Source organism: Euprymna scolopes, chromosome 3 (assembly GCF_053919585.1).
Source record: "Euprymna scolopes isolate OS-2025 chromosome 3, ASM5391958v1, whole genome shotgun sequence".
Taxonomy (NCBI): domain Eukaryota; kingdom Metazoa; phylum Mollusca; class Cephalopoda; order Sepiida; family Sepiolidae; genus Euprymna; species Euprymna scolopes.
In genome coordinates this window covers 10421636-10437746 of record NC_136484.1, presented here as the reverse complement: position 1 = coordinate 10437746, position 16111 = coordinate 10421636, and the positions used below count along the sequence as shown (strand labels likewise).

The following is a 16111-nucleotide window of genomic DNA, read 5'->3' as shown; positions in this document are numbered from 1 at the left end:
TAGATATGCATTTAAACGTAGTTTATCTGAAATTTAGTATATATACATAAATATGTAAATTATAAGACTGGTATATATATATATATATATATATATATATTTATATAAGATTTGTCTTTTGTATTTTTGCTATTTTTGTGTACATAATAATATTCGAGTATATATATATATATATATATATATATATGTATATATATATATATATGAATATATATATATATATATATTAATGATGGGATGATTAATCGCAATTGGAATCGGGAATCGGAAAAAAACGGAAATTCTGCGACAATCAGAATCGGTATTGGACACGATAATTTTTTTATTTTGTTGCCTATTTTCTGATGCCTGAAAACTTTTCCTTTAATTGGATTTTCTTTTGTTTTGTTTAAAGTTTTATCTTTCACTGCTAGTAGTAATAATAAAATAAGAAATATTTTTTGTTATGAAACTAACTGTATAAATAAAATTGACAGTTCATCTCCACAAAAGAGTATTTTTACGTTTGAGAAACTACATGCACATTTACGATACGTTTTTACAGTAATTAGAAAAAATAACCGATAGTTAGATGTTACGATGTCTATAAAGAATCGAAATCATTAATTGTATCGGAATCTGGAATTTAGTGAGGAATTGGCAATTGTATAAGAATCGGGAAAATTTTTGATTCGTCCCATGAATTATATATATATACTATACTATACTATACTATATAAATTTATTACGATTTCGACAATTCTAAAATTAATAATAAATTTAATTTTTAATACAGCAATTTTATCTGGACCAAAATATATAGGCCTGGATTTTTTAGTTTAATATTATATGTCTTTTTATGTAAACACGGTAAAAATGAATTCAAAACAATAGATGCTCAGAGCATCGTCTTCGTTTATTCAAATGTTAGCGTCGTTTTTAAATCTAATTATTTATAATAATTCATTAATAAACGACCAGGGTGTCACGAGAGGAAATTTGTCCTCTTACAATATTGGTTCGACGAACCCCCACATTGAATATGTTACGGTTTTCTGTCCTCGTCTAGAGTTAAAAGTACGCCGCAATCCTTAATTAAAAATAAAAAGATTGAAAAAAAAAGATAATTTAAAAAAATAAATTATATTACAAAGAAAAAGAAGCAAAAGCAAAAAAAAAAAGAAAACGAATTTCTAATAAGCTTTTTACAATGGTTAGTGCAAGGGGAATGACTCTGTTTCTAGTAATGTCTCTTTTGATCGAAGTAATTATTTTTTATAGTGATGTTTGTTCTTATCTTTTAGATATAAATGCTTTTTAATCAAATATAATTCAGAAAAATCTATATTTACCAGTTATTGATGAAAGAGATTTTTTCTGTATCTTGTTATCCAGTTAATCTGTCATTTAACGACTTAAATTTTGCTTGTGAGGTCCTCACTCGGAGTCATAAGGTCTGGTCGCCTAAAGAACGAGGTACAGCGCTGTATTATAACTAACTATAAATAGCATACATATAATACTTTACTGTTTCATCTTTTGAAAAATATCCAGAGACGCTAAAAAATGGTTTATGTTCAAATTTTTAAGTAATACTTTTATCCTTTATTGTTATTTCTTTTTAATTATGTAACTTATTATATTTTATATTTTATATTATTATATAATATAGTGAGTACTTTTATTTTGTTATAATTATTAATTATAATCATTATTATTTGTATTATCTTTTTATTATGTGTTATTATTTGGATAATGAATATTATCATGAGAATTATTAAATATATTAATAATTATTTTTATTATATTTTATTTTTATATATTTTAATATTTGGATAATTAATATTATATTTTGTGTAATAAATCATAATTTCTTCATATTGCAAGAGGAACATAGGTCCTTTTATTACATAAGGGTAACCGCTATTGCTTGGGTTGCCTAGCAGTCAACCTGCTATACTTAAGATATTGACCACTTTTTGATTATTGTGACGATACGTCCCGGTTGAAAAATCCCAAAAGAAACGTATCGTAGAATAAAACAAATAGGTGTACGTGTCGGCCGTAAAATTATCACAACCAAGTTGCACCTTACCCAGATTCTGATCAGTATTTCTGTCGTGCAATGTTCTTATATGATTCACCGTTGACGAAATACCAAGCAATGGATAACGGGATAACACGGTTGTATATATATATATATATATATATATATATATATATATATATATATATATATATATATATATATATATATATAGTATACGCATGTCATTTATTGCGCGTTTGATTCAATAATCAAGAAAAACTGTTAAGAGGAAATGATAATTATAATAATAATTATAATAAGAAGAAAACATGCAGACAGTGTCCAACGTGTCAGATAAACATAACCTCATTTCTTTCTATCCTTCCCTTTTCTTTTTACCCTTTTTTTTTCATGTGGAAAAATGGTTGAGTCATATGAGGCAGTAGAAATTATTCAAAGTAAAAAAAAAAAACAACAACAAAAAACAATAGTTCAGTCCAGCAAGTCGACGTTTGTAAAATATGGAGGGGTTGATATTGAACAGTACTTTACTGTAAGGACGTGCATTACACCGATGGTTATGTATCCGACAAAATTCAATGTTCCGATGTTATAATTTAGGGCAGCTCCATTTCAGGGACGTACGACTCGATATCCCTCGAAGTTCGTTTGTCTACTTGCTTTTCGTCGTTTTCTTTCTCGCTTATTTCCTCAACCACCGGCGTGCGGATATTTTATCCCCATATATCTAGCCAATATATTTCCTAGGTTTGGTGAGTTCCCTTGTCGAATCCAGGAATAAGACCTAGTCGAGAGAATCGCCATTTCACCGCATAAACCGCATTGCTGTTGTTTATCGTACCCTCTTCACTTGGGAATGTATTCCATTCCGATATCTCTAAGCCAAGGTGCTTTCATAGTTTTTCTGTGTTCCTTTTTCGGCTCCAATAATGAGGATTACATCAAGTGAACTTCCAATTTATCAAACGAATCATATTGGCTGCTATGTACCGCAATTTTATTATAGACATTCATTCGGTGATTTGATCAGCTCCATTTTTTTAACTGTCATTCTGCTTCTTTTTCCTCACACGCCATCCCGCCAAAAAAGGGTTTATCTTCCTCCTCTTTTTTTCGCATGCTGCTCCGTTTGGGGTGGAGGTGGGGTTCCTGGATTGATTCTCCTTGTGACATTGGCACGGGTTTTTGACGAATGACTTGGTGAGGGTATTGGGTGGGGTCTAACTCGATTCTATGTTTAACGCGTAGATATTTCTTTGCCATATGTCTGGATAGCAATGGGGTGGTGGGGGTGTCTGCCCGATAGATATTCACAATAAAATTTAAAAAGAGAGGAGGGAAATGGTCACTTCTGCATCATGTCCTGTTTTCCTGTGACATTATACAATTCTAATTCCATCCCAAGTAACGCCGAATAAATTTTCCTGTACATTTTCATTTATATTTGTATGCGACTGTTATAATACTATAGATAGTAATACTTTGGCATATATAGATCTATGATCCGTTAGTTGGTACTCGACCAAAATATAATGTAAAAACAATATGGTCAATGATGGCAGTGCGTGTAAGGTGTTATTAAGGGTTTTAAGATATTTCTTCGAGTGAAGGATATACCAACATGATAGAAAATACTCGTGTTTTATTAAATAAAAGTGATGATAAAAATGCATGAATTTAAAACAGTAAAAAATCCAAATCATAGAGAAATTACAAAATTATCTTTTGTTTTCTATTTCTCTATCAAATGGTATCATTTATCTATCGGGGCTGACGGAGACGAAGAAATCAGTTCTGTATTATACATATGGAACTTGCCGGTGTTGTTTTGAGTTGCGTATACATTTCACAGATCACCGCATAAATAAGTTTCGATTATGTTTTTGTTAATATGATACAGACATATATATATATATATATATATATATATATATATACATATATATATATATATATATGTGTGTGTGTGTGTGTGTGTGTGTGTGTGTATTCAATTTATCTCCCCAAACGACACAGCGGCACTTTGATGGAGGGGCCATATGTTAAAGGGTTGCTATGTAGGGAGTTGAGCAGTAAGTTCACATACAGTTAAACTTCTACATGTCAGTACAGTTGGGAAAGCAGGAACTCGGAAGGGCGCTCCAAAGTCTAGAAGTTCTGAGGATTGAACTATCAGATTAGAAGTCCCTCCTCCATCTTAGGATCTCTACTAGTTTGCTGCTTGTCGGGTTTGTCAGGGTTAATTACGTCGAGTGGGTACATGGGCTTATATTTCGTCGGAGTATCCACCATGAAAATGCTTGTAGAAACGGGAGCGATGAAACAGAGGCTGAAGCTTAGATGGCAGTTCAGGACCTCTCAGGTTGGCGACTCTATATTGAGACGAGTAGCGGATGCTCCATTTTAAATGTGACAAAAATACCTCATACATGGCCGAATGGTGGCCTTGATACAGGATTATTTAGGCATAAGTAGCTTTCTAGCGTGGAAGAGAGAGCTCTACGTCCTCGCAGCGGGCCTGGCAATGCTCTCAATGTATCTGGTCAAACTCATATTCCCTGTGACCGCTAAGCCGATTAGTTTGAACGAAGTGCATTCAAATGATGTATCTTCAAGCATAGCTGTTAGTGTTGATGTTGGAGAAGGTTTCTTGTAATTATTGGTTTATGTAATTATTGAATAGAACAAGCTTAGTCTTGGAAACTTCGAATGTGGCCATCCATTTTCGCACCCATTCGACCACAACTCGGATGTCTTATTCTAGTTTTTTCGCCGTTTTCTTAGATATGTATTCATTTGATTTCCCCGCGTGCTTGTTAAAGAGCGTGGTGTCCTCAGCAAATATACCCATCTCAGAGACTATTTTATCAGGAAGGTCATTCATGAATATAAGGAATAATAAGGTTCCAAGTATTGAGCCCTGATGTACACTCGCCTTTATATTATATTGTTTAGATATACGAAGGCCAGGGACAACATAAGTTCTTTTCATATTAAAGACGGATATAATTTTGTGAAGGATTCGTTCAGTGATAACGTATGATCTGATTTTCTTGAGAAGACTATCGTGCCAAATACTATCAAAAACCATAGATACATTAGGGTACCGCTCTATCCTTCCCTGCTCTTTCCAGGGCACGCTATATAGGTTCATATATTAGAGTTATGATATATTTTGTAGAACGGATCTATCAAACTCCAGATTGTTCGTCGATCAGAACTTTAGGAGCTGTAAGGTGATGGAGTAGAGCTTGGTAAATTATGAAATCAAATATTTTGGCGAAAAGCGGGAGGCGGCTAATGGGGTGATTATATAAAGGGTCAATTCTTTCGCCAAAATTCTTGTAAAATGGTACGACAGAAACAGTTTTCCATCAGTTTGCAAAGCCAGAATCGCTTAGGGATTTGTTGTAAAGCTTGGAGCGGACTGAAGCAACCTCCGCGGCGCATTTTTTAATAGCACATCTGGTATGAGATCGAGTCCACATACTTTTGAAATGTTTTTTTAATGATATGATGCACCTGATGATTATTTAGTGTGGCGTATGTCCGCAAATGAATATTATGCAGAAAGTGGTTTGCTAGATCCAATGTTGAGTTTGAAGCAAACCGACTGGCTAGCATGTTAGCCTTCCCGGTTGCCGTGCAAACAACCACATGAATGTTGGATTGTGGAGAATTGTCGATTGCCCATTATTTCCTACATTGTTTTAGTTTTTCCAGAAATCACGTGTTCCTAATTTCTGTGCTTCGGTTCGTTTTCTGATGGTTTCTGTATATTCTCTCTAATCTGTCGCCATTTCCTTCTTACAATTAAGCTTTTATCTCCTTATACAGGAATGTGCCTGTACAATCTGTAGTATGCATGCTGTTTAAGCAATGGTGGCTGCACAAGTAGAAGTAAACCGTTAGGGAAAGTGGGGCTTGCTATAGAATTTTCTCCTGGAAATGTACTTCAATTGCCTTTTTGAACAATTCAGGGGTCTCATGTGCGCACTGTTCAGCTGAAAAAAGATATTTCCCAATGTGGCAGCTCTGGTGAGATCGCTGATGCCATCCCAGTCAGCCTTTTTATAATACCTTGTTGTTGTTCTTTTCAGCAATAACTCTTCAGTTTTAGTTCTAGAATTTAGGGCGATTTCTTACATTATCAAAGCGTGATCATCATTCCTGAGTAAGTATTTTGCATTCGTTACCTAATCATCGAGAATAGTAGATCTAGAAATGAGGCATCCTGAACTTGTTGATCTGGGATACGGGTCAGAAACGTAACCATCCGGGATAAGCAATGATATATAGAGAAGCTATGTGTTATGCAACCAGCTGTGGTGAACATTGAAGTCACCAAATACATGTACATGTGCACTAGTATCGAGGGAGAGTGCTGTATCTATGCTGTCAGAGACTGGGCTGATCGGGGTACATTCCTGGATCAAGGAAGAGCGGTAGAGAAAATATAAGTGGCTAATGTTATGTTACATGTTAAGTCTAAAGCACATAAAGACCTGGTCGTCTGATTCGAGTTTTGTTTCTCCAGCCAAAATGAGGGTGTTCCGAATATAGACTCAAAGTCCGTTTATATGACTATCTGGGTCCTTTACGCCAAAGTGGGAGATAACTGAGTATGTTAAAGGGGAATAAAGAATGCAGGTTAGTATCACTTGGCGCTCAGATACCACGGGTGTTTACAAGCAGAAATGATTCAACATAATCTAAATTAGTTCTAAGTCCGCGGATATTCGTGAATGCAAGCCTCTAGGGATAGGATAAATTGGTTTTGTTTGAGTTTAAGCTATGTTTAATCGTAATTTTTTATTTTACTGCCATTTAATTTTATGTAAAATATCAGTTTTTGGGTTAGAGTTGCTTAAAAATTTGATTGTGCAGAATACTAAACATTCAACACAAGTAGACCATCAACCGACTCCTCATCTAAATGATTATATTCAGAACGGCTCACCGGAGATGGGTGCAGGATACTCGATATATATATATATATATATATATATATATATATATATATATATATATATATATATATATATATATATACTACAAAAAAGTACCCGTCTTTGACTGGGCTCAAAAGCAGACTACAGAAAATGGACTCTTATTTATGAAAGTATGATAGGTTATGAAAAGGAAGTGTTGTACATTTGTGTTGAATTTTGGAGTATCAAAACCAAAGCAAAATATGATAAAAGTCAAAATAAAATTGATAACCCCCATAGTTTATTATACCATACCTGTTAACACTGAAACACTTATAACTATATTCTGTGGATCTATATTAAAAAAACTTCGTGACATATTTCCATTCGATGGATGTCAGGTGCGAACGAACATCCCATAATTTTATTATACTATATTTCTTCAAACTGAAACATAATTATCAAAGTATACTTAGGCGGATAGATATGAAAAGTTTTTTTTAATTAAAGTTCGTTTCCATTCCCATTCTATGGAGGCCAAGCGCGAACACAGACCCTCCCATTTTATTATACCATCCCTATTTAAGTTTAAATATACTTCTAAAATTATTCTAATGTACATCTATATCAAAAACACTTGTAATTATTTGTTTTTTAATTTCTAAATTTTTTATTTCCTACTTTGTGGACCAGGCGCGAACGGACACCCCACAATTTTAATGAAACACCGTCTGCCAGATCAAACATACCGATTCCTGTGTCTCGATACATCTTCTATCATTATATGTCATCAGTTTTCTAAAATAGTCAACCATATAGGAGCCTATTCGTGACCAGACACGCACATTCAGTTTTATAGTATATATATATATATATATATATATATATATATATATATATATATATACATTTTTTAAAATAATTACTATATATTGGGTTCAATGTAATAATAATAAAAATAATAAATACATAATCTGCATTAATCAAAAATCAATATTAAAGCGTATTTTCTGACGATGTATGTTAAAATATATATATATATATATATATATATATATATACATATATATATATACTAACAGACATTAGTTAGTATATATATTGTTAGTATATATATATATATATATATATATATATATATATATATATATATATATATATACTTACAGACATCGTCAGAAAATGCGCTTTAATATTAGATTTTGATTAATGCAGATTATGTATGTATTATTTTTATTATTATATTACATTGAACCCAATATATAGTAATTGTTTAAAAAAATTTTTTTAAATGGCTCGTGTGCACTAATATGAACAAAATGTGAACCAAAACGTTTAGCTTACGGTTTACCTTTTCCTTTGACGTCAATACCTGAGATATGAAGACATATTCGATACAAGGCTAAAGATGAAAATATTAACTACCACTTATAACGTTATTCATAATGTTTAATGGTTATAACGTTATTCATAATGTTGCCGTTAACCATTCACCAAGCAAACTACTCTGAGCTATCTCGCAGGGCTACTAATTTATCGAATTTTTACGTAGATGTTGTTTGTTTTTGTTAGCAATACTTATTATATGAATTCAATTATTTACATGAAAGCGCATTTTTACCAAGATGCGAGTTTGGAATACTTTTCCCTTTGACCAGTTCGGTACCCCCCCCAATGGGGAGCGGATTTTGTATTATTTTTGAAATATAATTATCCACTGGCACGTGTTTTGTTGCCTACGACTCATCAGAGTGGCTGAATCGGGACCCCACGATAAGAAGCCTAAGGCTCTTCCACTGAGCTATCTCGCAGGATTACTAATGTATCGCATTTTTATTAAGATGTTGTGTGTTTGTTTTTGTGAACTATACTTATTGAATGAATTCAATATTTATATGGAAGTGCATTTTAACTAAATGCTAGTTGGGAATAATTTTCCCTTTGACCAGTTCGGGAGCAGCATAAGTATTATTTTTAAAATATAATCATCCACTGACACCTGTTTCGTCGTCTAATATTCATTTCCAGAAAGTTTAGATGAGATAAATCATCGGTGCCGTCGATTTCAAACCTGAAAATATCATCTCCTTCCACCGATACTTATCTCTTTATAACCGGTTATTAACAAAGAGAGTTCTAAACCGACGATCGCGATGCCTTATCTTACTTAAATGTTCTGAAAATAAAAAAAATATAAATAAGCATTCGCTCATTTTTGTATTGTTTCCTTATATGAGAGCACTCCGCCGAAATTCTTTTTTGTAAAGAATAACTATACGTATATATATATATATATATATATATATATATATATATATATATATATATATATATATATATATATATATAAAGAGAGAGAGAGAGAGAGAGAGGAGAAATAGAAGAGGATAAGTGATACACATATCAAGTGAGGAAGTGACAAAAGGTATAAGGAGATAATCGACGCAGAAAAGTACTGAAAAACAAGTCGTGTGTATCTGAATGTTTAGACGAGCGGAAATTTTGGTTAAAAGATGTTCGTCTTACTGTCTTTATTTCGTCCAGTGCAATCATGTGTCTCATTGCCAACCAGGCGGAATTGGGGAAGAACTATAGAATTGCTCAACGCAATTGGGTCCGAATGCCATTGGAATTTAACCGTTTTCACAGAATAGGCAACTGAAATGAGATAAAAATTTAAGAAAATATTTAAAATAATATATGATTACATTAAAATGTTAACACATAAAATTAATTAACTTTATTTTCAGTTGGATCTAATTGCAGCAAACATGATACCGTTTACAAAGAATAGGCAAATGAAATGTAAAAAAAAAACCAAACAGTTAATAATATAATAACGTTTACCAGTCTATATACTGGTTAAAATTAAGTCAGTTTAGATGGAATAATGTCTGTTTCAACTAAATATAAAATCATCCCAATTAATAATTCACAAAGAAAGGTCGAAGCGAATATAACAACAATAGAAAACATCTGTAATGCACGATTTTTTCTTCAAATAAAACACTCAAGGAAACATGAAAAAGCGCGTAATTTCATACGAAAAATGGAGATCGACGATATCGTATTATATGTTCTCATATGTATATATACTAGCAAAGGTACCCGTCATTGACTGGGTTCAAAAACAGCCTACAGAAAATGGACTCTGATTTATGAAAGTATGATAAGTTATGATAAGGAAGAGTTATAAAGAGATAGCTGCGAATTCGGGGGTATCAAAACCAAAGCAAAATATGAGGAAAGTCAAAATAAAATTGATAAACCTCATAATTTATTTATCATACCTGTTCACACTGAAACACTTATCACAATACTCTGTGGATCTATATTAAAAAAAACATTGTTATACTTTGTGAGATATTTCCATTCTATGGCGGCCAAGCGCGAACGAGCATCACATAATTTTATTATACCGTATTTCTTCAAACTGAAACATAATTATCAAAGTATACTTACGCAGATAGACATGAAAGTTTGTGGCTATTTCTATCCTATGGAGGTCAGGTGCGAACGCAGGCCCCACAATGTTAAAACATACTTCTCAAATTATTCTTATGTACGTCTATATAAACACACTTGCAAATGTTTTTTTTATTCTTAAATTTTTTATTTCCATACTTTGTGGACCAAGCGTGAACACAGACCACACAATTTAAATGAACCACTGTTCTGCCAGATCAAACATACTCATTCCTGTGTCTCGATACATCTTCTATCATTATATGTAATAAGTTTGTTAAAATAGTAAACCATATAAGAGCCTATTCATGACCATACATACACACACACGCATTCAGTTTTATATTATATATATATATATATATATATATATATTATGAGAACATATAATACGATATCGCCGAGTTTCATGTTTATATATATATATATATAAATCTATCTATCTATCTATCTATCTATCTATCTATCTATATATCTATACATATATACACACACACACACACACACATATATATATATAAAAATATATATATATATATATATATATATATATCCAGCAATGTAATGTATCATTATTATATATCTAAATTACAACGAGCACTTTTTTCTTTTCCTGTATTTTAATTAAATTAGTAATTTTACTATTACTTTAAAGTACACTCTGCTCTTTAGACTATTGATCTAATCTCCTTTATATATATATATATATATATATATATATATATATATATATATATATCGCAAAACCTCTGACTTGATAAAGGGTGAGGGATAAAAACTTGCTATTATGGTTGAAGTAATCTGAAATAATAACAAGAAGAAACTTGATTTCAAATATTAATTTCATATTATATCTACCCTCTTTTTTGGGTACGATCATGAATATCTTCAGTATTAAATAAGCCTGTGAAATTTTCTTTATATATAAAAACCAAATATATAGTATCGTAGCAGCCCTTCTTTAGTTTTGCTGCTTCCGGATGAATTTTACCCTGGATTATTTAGCTTGGTTCTTTTCTATAGCTTAGCCAGGTCACTAATACATACATACATATTTCGAAACATTAAAAATAATTATATTTATATGCATATACTCACTTATGTTCACACACATACACGTTTTTTTTATTTTCTCACACACATATGTGAGTGTAAACGTGTTCTATAAAGATATGCCCGTTTCTGAAAGTATTCCTTCATCATATATTCTTTTCAGTTAATTTATCCTTTCAGTTGCCATTTGCAAGCGCTGCTTGAGTCTCAGTCTCGACATGATACATTGGCAAAACCAGGTGAAATGAAAATAACCGTTATTGACAAAATCGACATTTAAAAGGTAGAGTTGTCAATTTAAAGCTCGCCGCCCTTAAAAATAACTTTATATACATTTCTACAGATACATATATTCTCCGAATAATGAGACCACATTTTCCCTGTAAACTCCGTTGATTAAAGAAGAAACATTTATTGAGTTGAACGTTAGAGTATATCGTAAGTTATATTTTTATGATTGAAACATTTCTTATATCAATGATCAATCTGCAGTACTGTTCGTCTGACCAAAATTGGAAACCTTATATATATATATATATATATATATATATATATATATATATATATATATATATATATATATATATATATATACATACTAGTGGGGCCTATGTCTCAGCGTTGCTCGGCGAATAGAAGATGAAACTAAAGTATTGATTTAGTAAGTTTGAAAAGTTCAGGATAATTTATGCGTTTTATTACAGTACGCTGAGCACAAAATGTATTTCCTATTTTCGTCTCGTCAATTATTGAAATTGTATATTGTACTGAAGTGATCAGAAAAAAATTACGCAGTATAAGAGATTACTTCTCATTGATGATAAAAATGAAACTCAAAAACACGCGGCTTTTTTTTTACTTCTCCTAAAGTATGCATTACTTCTAGCTAAATTTAATATATAACTCTAAAGGTATTACTTCTTAACCAGCTTTTTGAACGAGTTAAAAATAACCAGACTTTTTCAATTTGATAAACGTTCCATTATAGCATAGTTATTATGGGGTGGAGCTGGAACGTTTACCATCCCAGCTTGACCTAGATAAAGGCAAAAGGTATCCGTTCACTAACATGGGAGGGGAGACTATCTTCAAGTACTAGCCTAAGCCGGTAATGGGGCAACGGACTTATACTAAGTAGATATTAAAAGCCATTCTCACGTTTAGTTTAGTTTATTTATTTTTTTTTTATTTTTCAATGGAGAGTAGATAATGCATGTGGATGTGTTATCGGCAGCTCCAGTAACTCTCGGTTCTCCTCTTACCCTTTTATAGGCTGTCCTATCACCAGGTGTAAAGTACCGGGGCTGCTGTATTACGATTTGGTGTATGGATTCTGGACCATACAGTAGTTTCTGGTGGGGCCTCTCGATGCAATACTAGTGGGTAATTGTTACGGCTTTACTTTATCATGTGCCACTAAAAAATCATTGTCCTGCTCCAACCAATCTACCGACCTGCTCCACAAACCCCAACACCTCAACAATCAACACAAATCTCCAAAAAAGGAACACGAATAAACCTAGAAGCCCATCCTCCAACGAAGACCCCTATTACCAGGTCTCCTCCTACATCAGGGGTCTACGTTCCAACCTTCCAGAGGTTGTAACACAATTACAGGAGACGAAGCCGGACATATTCTTTCTATGTGAAACTGGTATAGGGCCAACCACTTCTCTAGACGAATTCATAATTAAAGGATACTCCAACTTAACATCTACATCTGACCCCCAAGATCGCCATGGACATGGGATACGTGCCTACATAAAAGATGGCTTTCCATGTGGTAGGGATATATCCAGATAAGCCCCTAATTTACCTTATATGTGCCTCCGGGTTGCACTAGCTTACACCACTACATTTATATTTGCCCTCTATCGCCCCACAGCAGTGGGGTTACTATCTTTAAGAGCATATCTGAGAAAATTGACCACATCCTGTCAGCTCATCCTTCGGCTAATATTCACATTTGCGGTGACTTCAATGTCCATAATGTGGAAGTGCTAACCCACTCAAATAAAACCGATAACGAGGGGAGGTTTTGTCATGATTTTGCCATTGCCTATGACCTCACTCAGATTGTTCACGAAACCATCCGTGTGACTGATACACCCGGTCAATATGCAAGCCTTCTAGACCTTTTCCTCACAACATCCCCTGAGCTGTGTTCATGTTTCGTTTTATCTCTCCTGAGATCCTCTGACCACTCCGTTGTAACAGTTAAGATAAAAATGAAATGTTATAAGTCTTCAGACATACCTCTCCACCGTACTGTGTATCGATACTCTATGGCTGACTGGGACAGCTTCCGTACATTCATATCTGACCTACATCTGCATTCCATATTTAAAAAGGATGTGTCCTCTATAGTATCAGAACTGACCGAATGGTTAATTGTAGGCATAGATCGATTAATACCATCCAAAAATTCTAACAAAATCCTAACAGCCAGCCATTGTTCTCCCCTGAATGTGCTGCTACCATCGCGCACAGAACTCACTTTTTCCATAACTACGAACGTAATAAATGTACTGAGACCAAAGCGGCTTTCAGGACTGCCAGAAACCACTGTAAAAGAGTAAAAAAAAACATGCAAGAGAGCTATATGCCGAGTCTGTTAAATCCAAAGTAGCTGAGCGGCGGCTTGGTTCCCACCAGTTTTTGGCAAATAGCAAACAAGATCTTGAACAGAAGCGTGCGTTCTATCCCAACTATCATCAATGGACCTGAGGTCATCTCGTCAACAGCAGACAAGCCCAGACTATTTGCCAAGAATTTTGAAGCTAATACTACCCCATGCGACAATGACCATTTACTCCCTGTATTTCCTCCTATAACAGACAACACGCGATGAAACATACACATATATGTGCGTGAGGTCGCCAAGCTAAACAAGAACCTTGATTCCAGTAAAGCAACTGGCCTTGATGGCATTCCAGTTATAGTGCTGAAAAAGCTCCAACCAGAACTTGCCTCCATACTTACAAAACTGCATAAGAGTTGCGTTAAGGAAAAGTGATGTCCAACACCCTGGAAAACCTCATCAGTATGCCCTGTAATTAAGGATTCAGGTGAAAATTCATCTCCCTCTCAGTACAGACCAATAAGTCTCCTGTGTGTCATGAGTAAGTTGTTGGAATCCATATTAAATATAGAAGTAGTCAACCACCTTAACAGAAACAACCTTCTTAGTGACATGCAATATGGTTTCCGCTCTGCTAGATCTACAGCAGATGTGCTAACAGTTATATCACATAAGATTAGTGAATTTCTTGACAAAGCTTTCCTTTCTAGGGCAATTGCTCTTGACATATCGAAAGCCTTCGATAAGTAATGGTTGATGGGCAGAAATCAGAGACCCATAATATTAATGTTGGAGTCCCTCAGGGGTCCATCCTGGGCCCAACTCTCTTCCTGATCTACATCAATGATCTCCCAAAACACATACTTAAATCATTCATTGACATCTATCCTGATGACACGACCATCTATTGCAACACATCAAAGGCCGTAAATGACAAAGTTCTCTCTAATTATCTCTCCTCTGATCTTGAGCACGTGGTACAATGGGGGAAGAGGTGGCTGGCCACTTTTAATGCATCCAAAAACAAGCTTCTATATTTACATCATCAACGCTCTTATCCCATCTGGCATCAATTGAAATGGAATGTTCTCGCCTTGGACAGGTTCCATGTTTTGACAAGCTTCTGGGTTTGACCTTTACTCCTTATCTGAAATGGAACAGGTACATCAAACCTGTTGCCAGGGACGCTGGGAAAATGGTGGGATCCTTCTACCGCTCCAGAAGATATTTCACTACTGATGCAATTTTCTATCTGTATAAAAGCCAAGTACGTTCAAGGATGGAGTACTGCTGCCATATCTGGGGAGGAGCTTCTTAAACCACCTATTCTTCTTTGACAGAGTACAAAATAGACTTCGTGGTTTTATGGGGGATACCCTATTCTCTTCCCTGCAACCTCTCTCCCACAGAAGAGACGTTGCGAGCCTGTCTTTGTTTTATCGTTATTTCCATGGCAGTTGCTCGTTCGAGCTCCAATCCCTCGTCCGCCCTCGTCAATCTTTCACGAGAAACACCCGTCTGGCTGAAACTACAGTCAATAATTTTCCCCACTCTTTATCCATGCCGAAATCCAAACGTAGATTCCATGAGAAAAGCTTCTTTCTTAGAACTGCACGCCAGTGGAACTCTCTGCCGCTTGCCTGGTTCCCACCGGACTACAACTTGGACGTCATCAAGTCCAACATAAACAGACCCCTGACAAACTGCCCCCTTAAGTAAGACACTCTATCTAGCCACCCAATACTAATGATTACTACAATACTATCTCATTAATTACTGTACACGCAATAACCCTTATCCCTGAGTGGCCTTTGGGTCTTGATAAGTGGTGAACCCCATGTAAAAAAACAAAAAAACTGTTAGCCCCGTATCTTCAGATAAATAGAATACTTACGGATAAATGTAAAGTATAAGTGTAGTTGCCGTCATCTATAATAGAGTCAGGATTTATTGTATGTAATTATCCGATCATTTATGTAATTGTAGAATAGACCAACCAAGGAAATGATATACGTTACTAGAAATGTTCAGACATTATGATGATGAAAACAT

General features: G+C 34.1%; 1 protein-coding gene across 1 annotated transcript in view; it reads right to left on the bottom strand.

Annotated features, from left to right (window-relative positions):
• Positions 1-16111, bottom strand: part of LOC145252983 (glycine receptor subunit alpha-2-like) — a 528147-nt gene that overhangs the window by 47688 nt on the left and 464348 nt on the right. The window contains exon 6 of the mRNA XM_080112897.1: positions 9487-9618. Coding sequence (XP_079969023.1) covers positions 9487-9618 — 132 coding nt within the window. The remainder of the gene's footprint in view (positions 1-9486; positions 9619-16111) is intronic.